Source organism: Ranitomeya variabilis, chromosome 6 (genome assembly GCF_051348905.1).
Source record: "Ranitomeya variabilis isolate aRanVar5 chromosome 6, aRanVar5.hap1, whole genome shotgun sequence".
In the NCBI taxonomy this organism is placed as follows: domain Eukaryota; kingdom Metazoa; phylum Chordata; class Amphibia; order Anura; family Dendrobatidae; genus Ranitomeya; species Ranitomeya variabilis.
In genome coordinates, this window is record NC_135237.1 from 580,533,185 (window position 1) to 580,556,099 (window position 22,915).

General features: G+C 54.7%; 1 protein-coding gene across 3 annotated transcripts in view; it reads right to left on the reverse strand.

Moving 5' to 3' along the window:
- Nucleotides 1-22,915, reverse strand: part of MROH1 (maestro heat like repeat family member 1) — a 190,050-nt gene that overhangs the window by 83,267 nt on the left and 83,868 nt on the right. For all 3 annotated transcript variants that reach the window (XM_077271559.1, XM_077271557.1, XM_077271558.1), the window contains 6 exons: nucleotides 13,432-13,554; nucleotides 12,697-12,776; nucleotides 12,378-12,495; nucleotides 10,383-10,478; nucleotides 10,197-10,301; nucleotides 9,192-9,327 (listed from right to left, as the gene is read on the reverse strand). In XM_077271559.1, coding sequence (XP_077127674.1) covers nucleotides 9,192-9,327; nucleotides 10,197-10,301; nucleotides 10,383-10,478; nucleotides 12,378-12,495; nucleotides 12,697-12,776; nucleotides 13,432-13,554 — 658 coding nt within the window. The remainder of the gene's footprint in view (nucleotides 1-9,191; nucleotides 9,328-10,196; nucleotides 10,302-10,382; nucleotides 10,479-12,377; nucleotides 12,496-12,696; nucleotides 12,777-13,431; nucleotides 13,555-22,915) is intronic.

Below are 22,915 nucleotides of genomic sequence, written 5' to 3' on the forward strand. Positions count from 1 at the left end.
TTGGGGTCTGTCTCTCCTCCTTTCTCTGCAGTCTTTTGGGGTCTGTCTCTCCACCTTTCTCTGCAGTCTTTTGGGGTCTGTCTCTCCTCCTTTCTCTGCAGTCTTTGGGGTCTGTCTCTCCTCCTTTCTCTGCAGTCTTTTGGGGTCTGTCTCTCCACCTTTCTCTGCAGTCTTTTGGGTTCTGTCTCTCCTCCTTTCTCTGCAGTCTTTTGGGGTCTGTCTCTCCAGCTTTCTCTGCAGTCTTTTGGGGTCTGTCTCTCCCACCTTTCTCTGCTGCAGTCTTTTGGGGTCTGTCTCTCCAGCTTTCTCTGCAGTCTTTTGGGGTCTGTCTCTTCTCCTTTCTCTGCAGTTTTTTGGGGTCTGTCTCTCCTCCTTTCTCTGCAGTCTTTTGGGGTCTCTCTCCCCTTTCTCTGCAGTCTTTTGGGGTCTGTCTCTCCATATTTCTCTGCAGTCTTTTGGGGTCTGTCTTTCCCTCCTTTCTCTGCAGTCTTTTGGGGTCTGTCTCTCCCAGCTTTCTCTGCAGTCTTTTGGGGTCTCTCTCCTCCTTTCTCTGCAGTCTTTTGGGGTCTCTCTCTCCACCTTTCTCTGCAGTCTTTTGGGGTCTGTCTCTCCTCCTTTCTCTGCAGTCTTTTGGGATCTGTCTCTCCTTTCTCTGCAGTCTTTTGGGGTCTGTCTCTCCCACCTTTGTCTGCTGCAGTCTTTTGGGGTCTGTCTCTCCCTCCTTTCTCTGCAGTCTTTTGGGGTCTGTCTCTCCACCTTTCTCTGCAGTCTTTTGGGGTCTGTCTCTCCTCCTTTCTCTGCAGTCTTTTGGGGTCTCTCTCCCCTTTCTCTGCAGTATTTTGGGGTCTGTCTCTCCCACCATTGTCTGCTGCAGTCTTTTGGGGTCTGTCTCTCCCCCTTTCTCTGCTGTCTTTTGGGGTCTGTCTCCTTTCTCTGCAGTCTTTTGGGGTCTGTCTCTCTTCCTTTCTCTGCAGTCTTTGGTCTCTCTCTCTCCACCTTTCTCTGCAGTCTTTTGGGGTCTCTCTCCTCCTTTCTCTGCAGTCTTTTGGGGTCTGTCTCCTTTCTCTGCAGTCTTTTGGGGTCTGTCTCTCCTCCTTTCTCTGCAGTCTTTTGGGGTCTGTCTCTCCTCCTTTCTCTGCAGTCTTTTGGGGTCTGTCTTTCCCTCCTTTTTCTGCAGTCTTTTGGGGTCTGTCTCTCCTCCTTTCTCTGCAGTCTTTTGGGGTCTGTCTCTCCCAGCTTTCTCTGCAGTCTTTTGGGGTCTCTCTCCTCCTTTCTCTGCAGTCTTTTGGGGTCTCTCTCTCCACCTTTCTCTGCAGTCTTTTGGGGTCTGTCTCTCCTCCTTTCTCTGCAGTCTTTTGGGGTCTGTCTCTCCACCTTTGTCTGCTGCAGTCTTTTGGGGTCTGTCTCTCCTCCTTTCTCTGCAGTCTTTTGGGGTCTGTCTCTCCTCCTTTCTCTCCAGTCTTTTGGGGTCTGTCTCTCCTCCTTTCTCTGCAGTCTTTTGGGGTCTGTCTCTCCACCTTTCTCTGCAGTCTTTTGGAGTCTGTCTCTCCCTCCTTTCTCTGCAGTCTTTTGGGGTCTGTCTCTCCACCTTTGTCTGCTGCAGTCTTTTGGGGTCTGTCTCTCCACCTTTCTCTGCAGTCTTTTGGGCTCTGTCTCTCCACCTTTCTCTGCAGTCTTTTGGGGTCTGTCTCTCCACCTTTCTCTGCAGTCTTTTGGGGTCTGTCTCTCCTTTCTCTGCAGTCTTTTGGGGTCTCTCCTCCTTTCTCTGCAGTCTTTTGGGGTCTCTCTCTCCACCTTTCTCTCCAGTCTTTTGGGGTCTGTCTCTCCCTCCTTTCTCTGCAGTCTTTTGGGGTCTGTCTCTCCTCCTTTCTCTGCAGTCTTTTGGGGTCTGTCTCTCCAGCTTTCTCTGCAGTCTTTTGGGGGTCTGTCTCTCCACCTTTCTCTCCAGTCTTTTGGGGTCTGTCTCTCCTCCTTTCTCTGCAGTCTTTTGGGGTCTGTCTCTCCACCTTTCTCTGCAGTCTTTTGGGGTCTGTCTCTCCATATTTATCTGCAGTCTTTCGGGGTCTGTCTCTCCTCCTTTCTCTGCAGTCTTTTGGGGTCTGTCTCTCCCTCCTTTCTCTGCAGTCTTTTGGGGTCTGTCTCTCCAGCTTTCTCTGCAGTCTTTTGGGGTCTGTTTCTCCTCCTTTCTCTCCAGTCTTTTGGGGTCTGTCTCTCCTCCTTTCTCTGCAGTCTTTTGGGGTCTGTCTCTCCTCCTTTCTCTGCAGTCTTTTGGGGTCTGTCTCTCCCCCTTTCTCTGCAGTCTTTTGGGGTCTGTTTCTCCTCCTTTCTCTGCAGTCTTTTGGGGTCTGTCTCTCCCTCCTTTCTCTGCAGTCTTTTGGGGTCTGTCTCTCCAGCTTTCTCTGCAGTCTTTTGGGGTCTGTCTCTCCACCTTTCTCTCCAGTCTTTTGGGGTCTGTCTCTCCTCCTTTCTCTGCAGTCTTTTGGGGTCTGTCTCTCCACCTTTCTCTGCAGTCTTTTGGGGTCTGTCTCTCCATATTTATCTGCAGTCTTTTGGGGTCTGTCTCTCCTCCTTTCTCTGCAGTCTTTTGGGGTCTGTCTCTCCCTCCTTTCTCTGCAGTCTTTTGGGGTCTGTCTCTCCAGCTTTCTCTGCAGTCTTTTGGGGTCTGTCTCTCCATCTTTCTCTGCAGTCTTTTGGGGTCTGTCTCTCCTCCTTTCTCTGCAGTCTTTTGGGGTCTGTCTCTCCATATTTCTCTGCAGTGTTGTGGGGTCTGTCTCTCCTCCTTTCTCTGCAGTCTTTTGGGGTCTGTCTCCCTCTTTCTCTGCTGCAGTCTTTTGGGGTCTGTCTCTCCACCTTTCTCTGCAGTCTTTTGGGGTCTGTCTCCCTCTTTCTCTGCTGCAGTCTTTTGGGGTCTGTCTCTCCTTTCTCTGCAGTCTTTTGGGGTCTGTCTCTCTCCTTTCTCTGCAGTCTTTTGGGGTCTGTCTCTCCAGTCTTTTGGGGTCTGTCTCTCCCTCCTTTCTCTGCAGTCTTTTGGGGTCTGTCTCTCCACCTTTGTCTGCTGCAGTCTTTTGGGGTCTGTCTCTCCACCTTTCTCTGCAGTCTTTTGGGGTCTGTCTCCCTCTTTCTCTGCTGCAGTCTTTTGGGGTCTGTCTCTCCTTTCTCTGCAGTCTTTTGGGGTCTGTCTCTCTCCTTTCTCTGCAGTCTTTTGGGGTCTGTCTCTCCATATTTCTCTGCAGTGTTGTGGGGTCTGACTCCCCAGCTTTTCTCCATCAAGGGGTGTCATTTTGCCCCTTCTTTGCACATTTGCTTTTGTTTCAGATTGACAGCACAATGTGAAAATTGCTGATCACAGACGTCTCCATGTCACAGATTCTCTGAGATTTGGGTCTGGACCATGACTCGGATGTTCACACACATGAAGATGCTCGGAGCTAAACCCTCCATTGTGGCTCTGGCAGGATGTTGAGAGTCGTTGTCCTTCTGGAAGGCAAACCTACATGATTACCCTGTATTTAGCTTCATCCATCTTCCCATCACTTCTGGAGTATCTTCTCTGCCCCTGCTGAAGAAAAGCCTCCCCACAGCACGATGCTGCCACCACCATGTATGCCGCCAGGTGGTGTTTTTCAGGTAATGTGCACAGTTAGTTTTCCTTCACACATAGCGTTTTTCATTTAGCCCAAAAATTCTCGTTTGGTGTCATCTGAGCAGAGCCCTTCTTACATATGCTCGCTGTGTGCCCTACATGGGACTTCTTCTGGCTTCCACTATGACTTTATTCTTGCTCCTCTTCCATAAAGGCCAGATTTGTGGAGTATACAACTAATAGTTGTCCTCTACACAGATTCTCCCCTGAGCTGTGGATCTGAGGCTCCTCCAGAGACCATGGGTCTCTCGGCTGCTTCTATCATTAATGCTCTCCCTGCTTGGGATGTCAGGTTAGGTGGACGGCCATGTCTTGGTAGGTTTGCAGTTGTGCCATACTCTTTCCATGTTTGGATGATGGATTTATGCTCTGTGACATGTCCACAGCTTGGGCTATTTTCGATAGTCTAACCCTGTGTCACGCATCCCCACTCCGTAGTGTCACTAATTCGTCACGTGCCCGCTCTCACACGTAACTTGGAGTTGCGCCTGCAAGGGTTAATCTATCTCCTCTCTCAGTCCAGCATTCAACCTCTGTCCTATGCTGTAATGGGGGCATAAATCACACCCTGACCCAGCCCACACACCCGCTCATACACGCTGCCACCACTCACCGACCCAGGCCACACACCCACTCATACACGCTGCCACCACTCACCGACCCAGGCCACACACCCGCTCATACACGCTGCCACCACTCACCGACCCAGGCCACACACCCGCTCATACACGCTGCTACCACTCACCGACCCAGGCCACACACCCGCTCATACACGCTGCCACCACTCACCGCCCCAGCCCACACACCCGCTCATACACGCTGCCACCACTCACCGACCCAGGCCACACACCCGCTCATACACGCTGCCACCACTCACCGACCCAGGCCACACACCCCCTCATACACGCTGCCACCACTCACCGACCCAGGCCACACACCCGCTCATACACGCTGCCACCACTCACCGACCCAGGCCACACACCCGCTCATACACGCTGCTACCACTCACCGACCCAGGCCACACACCCGCTCATACACGCTGCCACCACTCACCGCCCCAGCCCACACACCCGCTCATACACGCTGCCACCACTCACCGACCCAGGCCACACACCCGCTCATACACACTGCCACCACTCACCGACCCAGGCCACACACCCGCTCATACACACTGCCACCACTCACCGACCCAGGCCACACACCCGCTCATACACACTGCCACCACTCACCAACCCAGGCCACACACCCGCTCATACACGCTGCCACCACTCACCGACCCAGGCCACACACCCGCTCATACACGCTGCCACCACTCACCGACCCAGGCCACACACCCGCTCATACACGCTGCCACCACTCACCAACCCAGGCCACACACCCGCTCATACACACTGCCACCACTCACCGACCCAGGCCACACACCCGCTCATACACGCTGCCACCACTCACCGACCCAGGCCACACACCCGCTCATACACACTGCCACCACTCACCGACCCAGGCCACACACCCGCTCATACACACTGCCACCACTCACCGACCCAGGCCACACACCCGCTCATACACGCTGCCACCACTCACCGACCCAGGCCACACACCCGCTCATACACACTGCCACCACTCACCGACCCAGGCCACACACCCGCTCATACACGCTGCCACCACTCACCGACCCAGGCCACACACCCGCTCATACACGCTGCCACCACTCACCGACCCAGCCCACACACCCGCTCATACACACTGCCACCACTCACCGACCCAGGCCACACACCCGCTCATACACGCTGCTACCACTCACCGACCCAGGCCACACACCCCTGCTCATACACGCTGCCACCACTCACCGACCCAGGCCACACACCCGCTCATACACGCTGCCACCACTCACCGACCCAGGCCACACACCCGCTCATACACACTGCCACCACTCACCGACCCAGGCCACACACCCGCTCATACACGCTGCCACCACTCACCGACCCAGGCCACACACCCGCTCATACACGCTGCCACCACTCACCGACCCAGGCCACACACCCGCTCGTACACGCTGCCACCACTCACCGACCCAGGCCACACACCCGCTCATACACGCTGCCACCACTCACCGACCCAGGCCACACACCCGCTCATACACGCTGCCACCACTCACCGACCCAGGCCACACACCCGCTCATACACGCTGCTACCACTCACCGACCCAGGCCACACACCCGCTCATACACGCTGCCACCACTCACCGACCCAGCCCACACACCCGCTCATACACGCTGCCACCACTCACCGACCCAGGCCACACACCCGCTCATACACACTGCCACCACTCACCGACCCAGGCCACACACCCGCTCATACACACTGCCACCACTCACCGACCCAGGCCACACACCCGCTCATACACACTGCCACCACTCACCGACCCAGGCCACACACCCGCTCATACACACTGCCACCACTCACCAACCCAGGCCACACACCCACTCATACACACTGCCACCACTCACCGACCCAGGCCACACACCCGCTCATACACGCTGCCACCACTCACCGACCCAGGCCACACACCCGCTCATACACACTGCCACCACTCACCGACCCAGGCCACACACCCGCTCATACACGCTGCCACCACTCACCGACCCAGGCCACACACCCACTCATACACGCTGCCACCACTCACCAACCCAGGCCACACACCCGCTCATACACGCTGCCACCACTCACCGACCCAGCCCACACACCCGCTCATACACACTGCCACCACTCACCGACCCAGGCCACACACCCGCTCATACACGCTGCTACCACTCACCGACCCAGGCCACACACCCCTGCTCATACACGCTGCCACCACTCACCGACCCAGGCCACACACCCGCTCATACACACTGCCACCACTCACCGACCCAGGCCACACACCCGCTCATACACACTGCCACCACTCACCGACCCAGGCCACACACCCGCTCATACACGCTGCCACCACTCACCGACCCAGGCCACACACCCGCTCATACACGCTGCCACCACTCACCGACCCAGGCCACACACCCGCTCGTACACGCTGCCACCACTCACCGACCCAGCCCACACACCCGCTCATACACGCTGCCACCACTCACCGACCCAGGCCACACACCCGCTCATACACGCTGCCACCACTCACCGACCCAGCCCACACACCCGCTCATACACGCTGCCACCACTCACCGACCCAGGCCACACACCCGCTCATACACGCTGCCACCACTCACCGACCCAGCCCACACACCCGCTCATACACGCTGCCACCACTCACCGACCCAGGCCACACACCCGCTCATACACGCTGCCATCACTCACCGACCCAGCCCACACACCCGCTCGTACACGCTGCCACCACTCACCGACCCAGGCCACACACCCGCTCATACACACTGCCACCACTCACCGACCCAGGCCACACACCCGCTCATACACGCTGCCACCACTCACCGACCCAGGCCACACACCCGCTCATACACGCTGCCACCACTCACCGACCCAGGCCACACACCCACTCATACACACTGCCACCACTCACCGACCCAGGCCACACACCCGCTCATACACACTGCCACCACTCACCGACCCAGGCCACACACCCGCTCATACACGCTGCCACCACTCACCGACCCAGCCCACACACCCGCTCATACACGCTGCTACCACTCACCGACCCAGCCCACACACCCGCTCATACACGCTGCTACCACTCACCGACCCAGGCCACACACCCGCTCATACACGCTGCCACCACTCACCGACCCAGGCCACACACCCGCTCATACACACTGCCACCACTCACCGACCCAGGCCACACACCCGCTCATACACGCTGCCACCACTCACCGAATACACGGATGATGAGTCATAGAAATATTAATGATATTGTCTACCACTCATAAGGCTCAAACATCTTTGGCTATGGATTTGTTAGAACATTCAAGATTCAACTTGTTAAAGTTTATACTTTAATACAAAAAGGTTCAGTGCTTACAGTAGGAAAAAGGTATAAAAATATGATAAAAAGATATGCAACTTATGCAAAACATTATAACAGAAGAAAACTTACAGAAATCATCTAACTTGGTAGTCTGCTTTCTGCTCCCTGAGGGGGGGTGAATAGAGTTGGTGGAACACATCCGCTTCTCAGGCTGCCCCCAATATGTGAACACGATTCTAGGTATACAGGTCTAATTTATAGCTTTGGTCTGGTGGTCATATTTCTAGACCAGCCCCTCAGGTTAATATCATAACTTGCTTGTTTTTTATTTCACCACGGCCGTGCTACCAATGAATACATTATTGTCTTTTGAGATCCTTTGTTTAAACGTTCTTACAGAGATGCCATCAGGCCGTAATTGACATCTCTCTTCCAAGAGCTAGGAGGTGTCAAGTGTTACCTTTCTTCTTGGTCCTAGCTAGACCCCCTGGTGAGATTTGGAGACAGAAGTTTGCTTGTCTCAGGAAAAGACATATTAACACCTGGGTGAGACCTGCAGCCTTCAGGACAGATGTTACTAACCACACAATACCTATACATAGGTCACTGCACACACATTTCACCACACCCTGCTTTCCTCTTCTCCACAACTTTATCCCTGACCTGTCTGGTGGGCTCCTTGCTTTTTATGATCCTGTTTCATCCCTAAAGTTCTCATACAAACCTCTGAGGCCTTCACAGAACAGCTGTCATTACACAGAGAAGAAATCACACCCAGGGGGACACAATGAACTAATTAAGTGACTTCTGGGGGCTATTGGTCACTCAGGATGTTATTTAGGGGCATCAGACTACAGGGGCTGAATACTAATGCACAGTGTCACAATTTTCAAATGTATATTTTTACAATAATTAGTACACCTTGTATAATTTGCTTTTCATGTCACAAATACTTATTGTTGATTAGTGTTTGTGTCACAGAAAGTCCGAATAAAATCCTGTAAGGCAGCTGGCACTGTAGATGGCAGAGGGGACACCAGACACAGTAGGAGAGCATGGCATAATGGAGCGCTTTCCCTTATTAGGATGTTCCTAGTCCCCAGGATTTATCCGATCCTTCGACACTTGGCCAGCAGCAGAGCTCTCCGAGTATGTGCCAGCAGTCAGGAGGGATGGGCCCTGTGACGCCATATTTAGCGATGAACGAATATACTCGTTACTCGAGATTTCTCGAGCACGCTCGGGGGTCCTCCGAGTATTTTTTAGTGCTCGGAGATTAGTTTTTCTTGCTGCAGCTGAATGATTTACATCTGTTAGCCAGCCTGAGTACATGTGGGGGTTGCCTGGTTGCTAGGGAATCCCCACATGTAATCAAGCTGGATAATAGATGTAAATCATTCAGCTGCAGCAAGAAAAACGAAATCTCCGAGCACTAACAAAAACTCGGAGGTCACCCGAGCGTGCTCGAGAAATACCGAGTAACGAGTATATTCGCTCATCACTAGCCATATTCGTATATGGTCAGATGGGGGAAGCACTACAGAGGGGTGACGGTGACTGGGAGGAGATGGCGTCGCTTACCTTCGTATCTCAGCTGGATGTACAGCAGGGCGTAGATGCAGTCCAGCGTGTGCTGCCGGATGGAGGCCAGAGAGTCCGAGCAGCGAGGGGACAACCGGCCCACCAGGATTCCCAGGTTATGGAATGTCACCACGCTCTGCGAGCCAAGGAGGCGGTGGTCAGTACCGGGAGACTACAACCCCCAACATGCACAAGCTCTCACCAGAGCAGCAGTCCACCCAGTCATCTACAGAGCCGTGAGAAACAGAGGGGCTGGTGGGCAGAGCGGGGACATACATGAGATCCGGGTGCAGATGGCAGAGGGGATACCAGAGACCAGGAAACGATTGTTGGGTGGGATACCAGAAACACGGGAATGGGTGACGAGGGAAAGGTGGGGGGGATACCAGAGACAGGGAACTAGAGTTGGGTGGGATACCAGATATATAGGCGTGGGCAACGAAGGAAAGGTGGAGGGATACCAGAGACCAGGGAACGAGTGTTGGGTGGGATACCAGAAACACAGGCATGGGTGATAGAGGGGGGAGGTGGGGGGGATACCAGAGACCAGGGAACGAATGTTGGGTGGGATACCAGAAACACAGGCATGGGTGATAGAGGGGGGAGGTGGGGGGGGATACCAGAGACCAGGGAACGAGTGTTGGGTGGGATACCAGATATATAGGCGTGGGTAACGAAGGAAAGGTGGGGGGAATACCAGAGACCGAATGTTGGGTGGGATACCAGGAACACGGGAGTGGGTGACAAGAGACCATGGCATGGGTGGAATTTACCAGAGTTGCGGGTGGCAGTGGGGGGTATACAAAGCATCCAGGACTCTGCTCCTCCATGGTGGTTTACATTTCATCTAATTAAATTCTCTGCACTGCGGTGGGGGTTGCTTTGCTGGGTATCCGGCCACACAGTGAGAGCTCTGAAGTGGAGGGCCGTGGGGAGCGGAGGGCCGCGGGGTGCGGAGGGCCACGGGGAGCGGAGGGCCGCGGGCGGTGATGCAGCCGGCCTTACATTGACGTTCAGCTTGAGCAGGTAGAAGTCCAGGAGGGCGCTGCTGATCTCCATGGCTCTATCCCGCTCCTGCTCCTTACTGGACCTAATCCAGGGGTTCAGGATCTGCCGAAACAAACCGAATGAGGCGTCCTGCAGCCCAATACCAAGCCCCCCGAAGGAGGAGACCACCGAGACACCACCCACCTGGAACACTTCCTCCAGACCCTGAGGTGTGATGTTCCAAGAGAGGAGACTTCTGAACAGCTCCGACACGGCCTCCATCGTGTCCCGATACAGTGCCTGGAAGAGAGCGGCCGTGCTGAGAGGTGACCCGCCACAGTCAGGCCCCGCCATGAATGCCCTGCCCGCCACGCGCTCCAGTCAGGGCCCACCCGCCACGCGCTCCAGTCAGGGCCCACCCGCCACGCGCTCCAGTCAGGGCCCACCCGCCACGCGCTCCAGTCAGGGCCCACCCGCCACGCGCTCCAGTCAGGGCCCACCCGCCACGCGCTCCAGTCAGGGCCCACCCGCCACGCGCTCCAGTCAGGGCCCACCCGCCACACGCTCCAGTCAGGGCCCACACGCTCCAGTCAGGGCCCACACGCTCCAGTCAGGGCCCACACGCTCCAGTCAGGGTCCACACGCTCCAGTCAGGGTCCACACGCTCCAGTCAGGGCCCACACGCTCCAGTCAGGGCCCACCCGCCACACGCTCCAGTCAGGGCCCACCCGCTCCAGTCAGGGCCCACCCGCCACGCGCTCCAGTCAGGGCCCACCCGCCACGCGCTCCAGTCAGGGCCCACCCGCCACGCGCTCCAGTCAGGGCCCACCCGCCACGCGCTCCAGTCAGGGCCCACCCGCCACGCGCTCCAGTCAGGGCCCACCCGCCACCCGCTCCAGTCAGGGCCCACCCGCCACACGCTCCAGTCAGGGCCCACCTGCCACACGCTCCAGTCAGGGCCCACCCGCCACGCGCTCCAGTCAGGGCCCACACGCTCCAGTCAGGGCCCACACGCTCCAGTCAGGGCCCACACGTTCCAGTCAGGGCCCACCCGCCACACGCTCCAGTCAGGGCCCACCCGCCACACGCTCCAGTCAGGGCCCACACGCTCCAGTCAGGGCCCACCCGCCACACGCTCCAGTCAGGGCCCACTCGCTCCAGTCAGGGCCCACCCGCTCCAGTCAGGGCCCACCCGCTCCAGTCAGGGCCCACACGCTCCAGTCAGGGCCCACCCGCCACGCGCTCCAGTCAGGGCCCACCCGCCACGCGCTCCAGTCAGGGCCCACCCGCCACGCGCTCCAGTCAGGGCCCACCCGCCACGCGCTCCAGTCAGGGCCCACCCGCCACCCGCTCCAGTCAGGGCCCACCCGCCACACGCTCCAGTCAGGGCCCACCTGCCACACGCTCCAGTCAGGGCCCACCCGCCACACGCTCCAGTCAGGGCCCACACGCTCCAGTCAGGGCCCACACGCTCCAGTCAGGGCCCACACGTTCCAGTCAGGGCCCACCCGCCACACGCTCCAGTCAGGGCCCACCCGCCACACGCTCCAGTCAGGGCCCACACGCTCCAGTCAGGGCCCACCCGCCACACGCTCCAGTCAGGGCCCACTCGCTCCAGTCAGGGCCCACCCGCTCCAGTCAGGGCCCACCCGCTCCAGTCAGGGCCCACACGCTCCAGTCAGGGCCCACCCGCCACACGCTCCAGTCAGGGCCCACCCGCCACACGCTCCAGTCAGGGCCCACCCGCCACACGCTCCAGTCAGGGCCCACCCGCCACACGCTCCAGTCAGGGCCCACCCGCCACACGCTCCAGTCAGGGCCCACCCGCCACCTGATGCAGTCAGGGCCCACCCGCCACCTGATGCAGTCAGGGCCCACCCGCCACGCGCTCCAGTCAGGGCCCACCCGCCACGCGCTCCAGTCAGGGCCCACCCGCCACACGCTCCAGTCAGGGCCCACCCGCCACACGCTCCAGTCAGGGCCCACCCGCCACCCGCTCCAGTCAGGGCCCACCCGCCACCCGCTCCAGTCAGGGCCCACCCGCCACCCGCTCCAGTCAGGGCCCACCCGCCACCTGATGCAGTGGACACAAATACAAGGATGCCCCCCTCCCCACACAATGAGACCGCTTCCCCTCCAAATTCAGTCATGTGACATTAGCCCCTCCCCTCTCATGCTCCTCATTGGGACTCTTCTTACCCCTTTGTGCAGTTCTCCCAGGTTCCCGGTGGAGATGGGCGGCAGCGGGAAGACGCAGGACAGCGCCGTGTTCATCAGCTCCGCTTTCTCCGCGTCGATCAGAGGTGGCTCCAATTTACTGACCATGAATTAAGAAGCTAAATCTGGAAAAATCAGGGTGAACATGGCGGGCGGCAGAGAGGAGACGGAGGAGTCTGCTCCGCTATACCACCCCTCATCAGGAGGGAAACAATCAGCAAGCCTGTGAAAAGACCCCGCCACAGTCAGCTGCTACAGAGGCCGCCCCCTCACAATGATGAGAGTCGTAGTCTAAGGATACACCAGGTAAGAGCAGGCGGCGAGGGCACGGTGCCGCAGGGGGGACTTCAGGACGTCTACTGGCTCCAGCTTCAGAAAATCCTGGGGGCACACGACACGTGAAAAGGGGGGGAACACACGTAAAAGGTTGGAGGGGGGGGGGAACACGCGAAGGAGGGGGGGGGGAACACGCGAAGGAGGGGGCGGGAAACACGCGAAGGAGGGGGCGGGAAACACGCGAAGGAGGGGGCGGGAAACACGCGAAGGAGGGGGCGGGAAACACGCGAAGGAGGGGGCGGGAAACACGCGAAGGAGGGGGCGGGAAACACGCGAAGGAGGGGGCGGGAAACACGCGAAGGAGGGGGCGGGAAACACGCGAAGGAGGGGGCGGGAAACACGCGAAGGAGGGGGCGGGAAACACGCGAAGGAGGGGGCGGGAAACACGCGAAGGAGGGGGCGGGAAACACGCGAAGGAGGGGGCGGGAAACACGCGAAGGAGGGGGCGGGAAACACGCGAAGGAGGGGGCGGGAAACACGCGAAGGAGAGGGCGGGAAACACGCGAAGGAGGGGGCGGGAAACACGCGAAGGAGGGGGCGGGAAACACGCGAAGGAGGGGGCGGGAAACACGCGAAGGAGGGGGCGGGAAACACGCGAAGGAGGGGGCGGGAAACACGCGAAGGAGGGGGCGGGAAACACGCGAAGGAGGGGGCGGGAAACACGCGAAGGAGGGGGTAGTGAACACATGGCCTCACACACCACCAGCTGGCTGATCAGCTCGGCCTTGCGGCTGAAGTGGAAGAATCCAGCCTGCGAGCTGCTGCAGATGGCCATTCCTATCATAGAGATGCTCCTGATGAGACTCAGCTTCAGGCTCAGGTCCTGAGGAAGACAAGAAGAAAACAGTTATGAGGTTGGAATGTACCCCCCCAGGAGGGGGCATCTCTACAGGCATCCCAAAATGTCAGCGACTTAACACAGGGGCTGCCATGTATAACATGCCACCAATAAATGGGCCACATGCAGGAGGAGGATAATCACCATCATCATCTTCATCAGGTTTCACCGGAAATTACCGGATATAGATAAAACCACTGAAGAAACAGTCATCACATGGGAGAAAAGTCACCGCAACCCCCGGCGTCCTCGGTCCCCGCCACATAGTGACCTCAACCCCTGGCGTCCTCGGTCCCAGCCACATAGTGACCTCAACCCCTGGCGTCCTCGGTCCCCGCCACATAGTGACCTCAACCCCTAGCGTCCTCGGTCCCTGCCACATAGTGACCTCAACCCCTGGCGTCCTCGGTCCCAGCCACATAGTGACCTCAACCCCTAGCGTCCTCGGTCCCTGCCACATAGTGACTGCAACCCCAGCGTCCTCGGTCCCCGCCACATAGTGACCGCAACCCGCGGCGTCCTCGGTCCCTGCCACATAGTGACCGCAACCCCTGGCGTCCTCGGTCCCCGCCACATAGTGAGAGCAACCCCTGGCGTCCTCGGTCCCCGCCACATAGTGACCTCAACCCCTAGCGTCCTCGGTCCCTGCCACATAGTGACCTCAACCCCTGGCGTCCTCGGTCCCAGCCACATAGTGACCTCAACCCCTAGCGTCCTCGGTCCCTGCCACATAGTGACTGCAACCCCGGCGTCCTCGGTCCCCGCCACATAGTGACCGCAACCCGCGGCGTCCTCGGTCCCTGCCACATAGTGACCGCAACCCCTGGCGTCCTCGGTCCCCGCCACATAGTGAGAGCAACCCCTGGCGTCCTCGGTCCCCGCCACATAGTGACCGCAACCCCTGGCGTCCTCGGTCCCCACCACATAGTGACCGCAACCCCTGGCGTCCTCGGTCCCCGCCACATAGTGACCGCAACCCCTGGCGTCCTCGGTCCCCGCCACAGTGACTGCAAACCACAACATTCTCAATCCCCTCCACGTAGTGACAGCAACGCCCCGGCATCCTCCGTCCCCTCCCAAGTAGTGATGTTTACCTCCAGCATCCTCAGTCCCTTCCACATAGTGACCGCAACCCCCGACGTCCTCAGTCCCATCCAAGTAGTGACGTTATCCCTCAGCGTCCTCAGTCCCTTCCACATAGTGACCACAACCCCCCGGCGTCCTCAGTCCTCTCCACAGTGACATTAACCCCCGGCGTCATCAGTTCCCTCCACAATAACCGCAAACCATGACATTCTCAATCCCCTCCACATAGTGACAGCAACCCCCCGGCGTCCTCAGTCCCCTCCACAGTGACAGCAACCCCCCGGCGTCCTCAGTCCCCTCCACGTAGTGACAGCAATCCCACAGGGTCCCTAGTTCCCTCCACATAGTGACTGTGGTGAAATATGTGTATATATACACATATATCTATATATGTGTGTGCAGTGGACTATGTATAGATTTACTCTGTCACTGGCAATAATGTAAAATTTGTCTTGAAAAGCTGCAGGTCGCACCCAGGTGTTAATATGTATTTTCCTGGGACAAGTAGATTTCTGTCCCCAATCTCACCAGGGGGTCCTGCGGGAAGCCAAGAAGAAAGGTTACATTTGACACCTCCTAGCTCTTGGAAGAGAGATGTCAATTACGGCCTGATAGTACCTCTGTAAGGGTACCGTTACACAAAACGATTTACCAACGATCACGACCAGCGATATGCCCTGGCCGTGATCGTTGGCAAGTCGTTGTGTGGTCGCTGGAGAGCTGTCACACAGTCAGCTCTCCAGCGACCAACGATGCCGAAGTCCCTGGGTAACCAGGGTAGACATCGGGTTACTAAGCGAAGGGCCGCGCTTAGTAACCCGATGTTTACCCTGGTTACCATCGTAAATGTAAAAAAAAAAAAACCGTACATACTTACATTCCGGTGTCCGTCAGGTCCCTAGCCGTCTGCTTCCCGCACTGACTGACTGCCAGCCGTAAAGTGAAAGCAGAGCACAGCGGTGACGTCACGGATCGTACCGTCGTAGCGACAAAAGTGCCACTGTGAGACGGTACCCTAAGAACGTTTACACAAAGGATCTCAAGATAAAATAATATATTCTTTGGGGGGCGCGGCAGTGGTCCAATCAAAAAACAAGCAGCATGATATTAATCCCGGAGGGTCTATCAGCCATATCCTCCTTCTTCTCCTCTCGCTTCCTCAAGCTCAATGTGGACAAATCTGAACTCATCATCTTTCCTCCATCTCACAGATCTTCCCTACCTGATCTATGCATCAAAATAAATGAAATCACACTTTCTCCTGTCCCGGTCATCCGCTGCCTCGGAGTAAGGGTATGTGCACACGTCCGGATTTCTTGCAGAAATTTCCTGAAGAAAACCGGAAATTTTCTGCAAGAAATCCGCATTTTTTTTTTTGCGTTTTTTTTGCGGTTTTTTTTGCGTTTTTTTTTAGCATTCTGCAAGCGTAATTAGCTTGCAGAATGCTAAAGTTTTCCAAGCGATCTGTAGCATCGCTTGGAAAACTGACTGACAGGTTGGTCACACTTGTCAAACATAGTGTTTGACAAGTGTGACCAACTTTTTACTATAGATGCAGCTTATGCAGCATCTATAGTAAAAGATAGAATGTTTAAAAATAATAAAAAAAATAAAAAAAATGGTTATACTCACCCAGACATCTCCTCAGCGGCGTCCGTTCCTCTTCCTATAGCTGGTGTGTGCGCGCAGGACCTTCCATGACGTCGCGGTCATGTGAGCGGTCACGTGAGCGGTCACATGACCGCTCACGACCAATCACAAGACAGTGACGTCATCACAGGTCCTTCACCGCACAGCAGCTATAGGAACCGAAGCGGCAGCATGCAGCGGTGAGGCGGGAAGACATCGCAGGTGAGTATAGGACTATTTTTTATTTTAATTCTTTTTTTTTTTTACCAATTATATGGTGCCCACTGCGTGGATTGAGATTTATTGATAGCCCCCCAGGGACTGACAGGGAATTGTCTCCTGCTGCTGTGGCTGGAAGAATCTCTCCACCTAAGCGAATTGGGGCTCCACCTATCCTCAGCAAGTGGGGAGATTGTTCCAATATTACCTTTGTGTACATGTCTTTTCCAATTGATCTTACCCCTCCCTTTGCTTTGTGATAACTGCTAATATTAATGCAAACAAGGCGATCTGTTTATTTGTATTGATAAATGCTTCTTCTACAGGCATTATCACCATTTAATCAGGTACCTTGGATTGAGTGATAGGACACTGGACCACTGCCAGCGTCTGCAATAAAATCTTGTATAAGTACTACATTTTTTATGGCACGTCCTCTGACAGGGTATACCCAGTAGTACTTTTTTATCGATACACTTTTTTTTGGGTGACAGTTTATTTAATATATTCCTTTATTTGGTTATACATTAAAAGTTATGTTTTCATTTTGATTCCTGCTTATGCTATGTTCTCAAGATTTTGGTAGGATCATATGATACATTCAAACTATTATATATTGCTGTTTTTGCGTATATTTCCGTACTTATCTCTCAATATCTTCCCTCACGTAATCTCCGGTCCTCCCAAGACCTCCTTCTCTCCTCCACACTTATTCGTTCCTCACCCAATCGCGTCAAAGACTTCTCCCGAATATCCCCCATCCTCTGGAATTCTTTGCCCCAACATGTCCGGTTATCAACCACATTTGGATCCTTCAAAAGAAACCTGAAAACCCCCCTCTTCAAAGAAGCTTACAGCCTGTAATGACGACACGGCCACCTCAACACCATCGGAGCTACTGCAACCCTCAACCTACTGTCTCCTTCCCATAATCCTGTAGAATGTAAGCCCACAAGGGCAGGGTCCTCGCCCCTCTGTACCAGTCTGTCATTGTTAGTTTGCTTACTGTAAGTGATATTTGTATTTGATGTAACCCCTTCTCATGTACAGCACCATGGAATTAATGTTGCTATATAAATAAATAATAATAATAATAATTAACCTGAGGGGCTGGTCTAGAAACCTAACCTCCAGACCAAAGCTATAAAGTAAACCTGTATTCAGAGAAACGGGTTCACATGTTGGGGGCAGCCTGAGAAGCTGATGTGTTCCACCAACTCCATTCACCCCCCCCCCCAGGGAGCAGAAAGCAACTACCAGTTAGATGATTTCTGTAAGTTTCTCCTGTTTATTTTTATACTGTTTTGCATAAGTTTTATGTCTTTTTATTATCATATTTTTATACCTTTTTCTTTACTGTAAGCACTGAACCTTTTTCGTATTAAAGTATAAGACTTTAACAAGTTGAACCTTGAATGTTCTAACGTACCCATAGCCTAAGGTATCTGAGCCTTATGAGTGGTAGACATTATTAGTATTAATATTTCCGGGACTCATCGCCCGTGTATTCGGTGAGTGGTGGCAGCGTGTATGAGCGGGTGTGTGGCCTGGGTCGGTGTGTGATTTATGCCCCCATTACAGCATAGGACAGAGGCTGAATGCTGGACTGAGAGTGGGGAGATAGATTAACCCTTGCAAGCACAACCCCAAGTCACGTGATGAGAGCGGATACGTGACAAATTAGTGACACCACAGAGAAGGAATCTGTGACAATGACGTTAACACCCAGCATCCTCAGTCCCTTCCACGCAGTGACGTTAACCCCCCGGGCATCCTCAGTCCCCTCCACGTAGTGACAGCAACCCCCGGCATCCTCGGTCCCCTCCACATAGTGACAGTAACCCCCCCGGCGTCCTCAGTCCCCTCCACGTAGTGACGCTAAGCCCCAGCGGTCCCAGTTCCCTCCACATAGTGACCACAAACTCCGGCGCCCTCAGTCCCCCTCCACATAGTGACAGCAACCCCCCCCGGCATCCTCAGTCCCCTCCACATAGTGACGACAAACTCCGGCACCCTCAGTCCCCCTCCACATAGTGATGTTAACCCCCAGAGCCCTCAGTCCCCCTCCACAGTGATGTTAACCCCCGACCCCCTCCACATAGTGAGCTCAGCCTACGCTGTCCTATCCCGCAGCCACATAATGACCACAACACTCGTTCTCAACCCCCTCCATATAGTGACCACAACCTCCACCTGACATGAGAGTTTTGGGTGGTCTGAGACGCTGTGAGGGTCTGTACAGGAATCAGAGCTTCACAGGACGCCCCCATCACTAAGCATCTACAGGGTGATGACCGGAGATTCCTGGTTACTACGCAGATGATCCTTCCAGCAATGTCTCAGTTTGGGGTACGCACCCCATTATTTGGGGGCGCCTCTGATTGGTTATGTCCGCATTAATTGGGACATCTCATGTTGGGGGTACACCCTGCATTATTTGTGGGCATCTCATGTTGGGGTACACCCTGCATTATTCTGAGGCATCTCACGTTAGGGTACACCCTGCAGTATTCGGGGGCATCTCACGTTGGGGTACACCCTGCAGTATTCGGGGGCATCTAATGTTGGGGTACACCCTGCATTATTCGGGGGCGTCTCATGTTGGGGTACACCCTGCAGTATTCAGGGGCGTCTCATGTTGGGGTACACCCTGCAGTATTCGGGGGCGTCTCATGTTGGGGTACACGCTGCATTATTTGGGGGCGTCTCATGTTGGGGTACACCCTGCATTATTCGGGGGCGTCTCATGTTGGGGTACACCCTGCAGTATTCGGGGGCGTCTCATGTTGGGGTACACGCTGCATTATTTGGGGGCGTCTCATGTTGGGGTACACCCTGCATTATTCGGGGGCGTCTCATGTTGGGGTACATCCTGCATTATTCGGGGGCGTCTAATGTTGGGGTACACCCTGCAGTATTTGGCGGCATCTCATGTTGGGGTACACCCTGCAGTATTCGGGGGCGTCTAATGTTGGGGTACACCCTGCATTATTCGGGGGCGTCTAATGTTGGGGTACACCCTGCAGTATTTGGCGGCATCTCATGTTGGGGTACACCCTGCAGTATTCGGGGGCGTCTAATGTTGGGGTACACCCTGCATTATTCGGGGGCGTCTAATGTTGGGGTACACCCTGCAGTATTTGGCGGCATCTCATGTTGGGGTACACCCTGCAGTATTCGGGGGCATCTCACGTTGGGGTACACCCTGCATTATTTGGGGGCATCTCACGTTGGGGCACACCCTGCAGTATTCGGGGGCATCTCATGTTGGGGTACACCCTGCAGTATTCGGGGGCATCTCATGTTGGGGTACACCCTGCAGTATTCGGGGGCATCTCATGTTGGGGTACACCCTGCAGTATTCGGGGGCATCTCATGTTGGGGTACACCCTGCAGTATTCGGGGGCATCTCATGTTGGGGTACACCCTGCAGTATTCGGGGGCGTCTCATGTTGGGGTACACCCTGCAGTATTCGGGGGCATCTCATGTTGGGGTACACCCTGCAGTATTCGGGGGCATCTCACGTTGGGGTACACCCTGCATTATTTGGGGGCATCTCATGTTGGGGTACACCCTGCAGTATTCGGGGGCATCTCATGTTGGGGCACACCCTGCAGTATTCGGGGGCATCTCATGTTGGGGTACACCCTGCATTATTTGGGGGCATCTCATGTTGGGCTACACCCTGCAGTATTCGGGGGCATCTCATGTTGGGGTACACCCTGCAGTATTCGGGGGCATCTCACGTCGGGGTACACCCTGCAGTATTCGGGGGCATCTCATGTTGGGGTACACCCTGCAGTATTCGGGGGCATCTCATGTTGGGGTACACCCTTCAGTATTCGGGGGCATCTCATGTTGGGGTACACCCTGCAGTATTCAGGGGCGTCTCATGTTGGGGCACACCCTGCAGTATTCGGGGGCATCTCATGTTGGGGTACACCTGCATTATTTGGGGGCGTCTCATGTTGGGGTACACCCTGCAGTATTTGGGGGCATCTGTGGCCGCAGCTCAGTTTCTAAGATTACATTATGTGATGGATGAATTTACAGGAGAGACTGCCCCCCAGTGGTGACTGTGGATACTGCAGATCCCTGACCTCAGCCCCTAAATATAGAAGATGATGAGATGATGTCACCGCCGGCAGCGCTCGTGTCACCAGCAGAAGCCAAAAGGAAACCGCCACTTACCCTGGAATGAACCGCTCCCCCCGACAATGCCGCAATTCTCAGCACTGCACGCGATAATGTGCCTCCCCCCGATACACAACGTCTGGGGGGTAATATTATATCACATCCCCTCGATATATAGCATCCAGAGGGTTATATATCCCATCCCCCGAAATTCAACATCCGAGGGGTAATGGATCACATCCCCCCCCCTATATACAGCATCCGGGGGGGTAATATTATATCCCATCCCCCGAAATTCAACATCCGAGGGGTAATAGATCACATCCCCCCCTATATACAGCATCCGGAGGGTAATATTATATCCCATCCCCTGAAATTCAACATCCGAGGGGTAATAGATCACATCCCCCCCTATATACAGCATCCGGAGGGTAATATTATATCACAATCTCCCAGAAATACAACATCCGGGTTGTAATATTATATCATATCTCCCCGATACACAGCATCCGGGGTGTAATATTACATCACATCCCCCCCTATATACAACATCCAGGATGTAATATTTCATATCGCCCCTATATGTAGCATTCGCGGGGTTATATTATATCGCATCCCCCCGATACACAACATCCGGGGGCTAATGTTATATCATATCCACCCAATACACAGCATCCAAGGTGTGACATATCATATCCCCCAGATATACAGAATGTGGTGTGTAACATATCATATCTCCCCGCTATACAGCATCTGGGGGGTAGTATTATATCACATCCCATCGATATACAACATCCGAGGGGTAATATTATATTGCATCCCCCTGAAATACAACAACAGTGGGATAATCTATCATATCCCCCAGATACGACATCCGGGGCGTAATATTATATCACATCTCCCCGATATACAGCTTCCGGTGTGTGACATATCATATTTCCCCGATATACAGCATCCGGGGCGTAATATTATATCACATCTCCCCGATATACAGCATCTGGGGTGTGATGTTATATCATACCTCCCCGATATAGAGCATCCAGGGGGTAATATACCATATCTCCCTGATATACAGCATCCGGGGGGTAATATTACATCACATCTCCCCGATATACAGCATCCAGGAGTGTAATACTATACTATACAGTGGGGCAAAAAAGTATTTAGTCAGTCAGCAATAGTGCAAGTTCCACCACTTAAAAAGATGAGAGGCGTCTGTAATTTACATCATAGGTAGACCTCAACTATGGGAGACAAACTGAGACAAAAAAATCCAGAAAATCACATTGTCTGTTTTTTTATCATTTTATTTGCATATTATGGTGGAAAATAAGTATTTGGTCAGAAACAAAATTTCATCTCAATACTTTGTAATATATCCTTTGTTGGCAATGACAGAGGTCAAACGTTTTCTGTAAGTCTTCACAAGGTCGCCACACACTGTTGTTGGTATGTTGGCCCATTCCTCCATGCAGATCTCCTCTAGAGCAGTGATGTTTTTGGCTTTTCGCTTGGCAACACGGACTTTCAACTCCCTCCAAAGGTTTTCTATAGGGTTGAGATCTGGAGACTGGCTAGGCCACTCCAGGACCTTGAAATGCTTCTTACGAAGCCACTCCTTCGTTGCCCTGGCGGTGTGCTTTGGATCATTGTCATGTTGAAAGACCCAGCCACGTTTCATCTTCAATGCCCTTGCTGATGGAAGGAGGTTTGCACTCAAAATCTCACGATACATGGCCCCATTCATTCTTTCATGTACCCGGATCAGTCGTCCTGGCCCCTTTGCAGAGAAACAGCCCCAAAGCATGATGTTTCCACCACCATGCTTTACAGTAGGTATGGTGTTTGATGGATGCAACTCAGTATTCTTTTTCCTCCAAACACGACAAGTTGTGTTTCTACCAAACAGTTCCAGTTTGGTTTCATCAGACCATAGGACATTCTCCCAAAATTCCTCTGGATCATCCAAATGCTCTCTAGCAAACTTCAGACGGGCCCGGACATGTACTGGCTTAAGCAGTGGGACACGTCTGGCACTGCAGGATCTGAGTCCATGGTGGCGTAGTGTGTTACTTATGGTAGGCCTTGTTACATTGGTCCCAGCTCTCTGCAGTTCATTCACTAGGTCCCCCCGCGTGGTTCTGGGATTTTTGCTCACCGTTCTTGTGATCATTCTGACCCCACGGGGTGGGATTTTGCGTGGAGCCCCAGATCGAGGGAGATTATCAGTGGTCTTGAATGTCTTCCATTTTCTAATTATTGCTCCCACTGTTGATT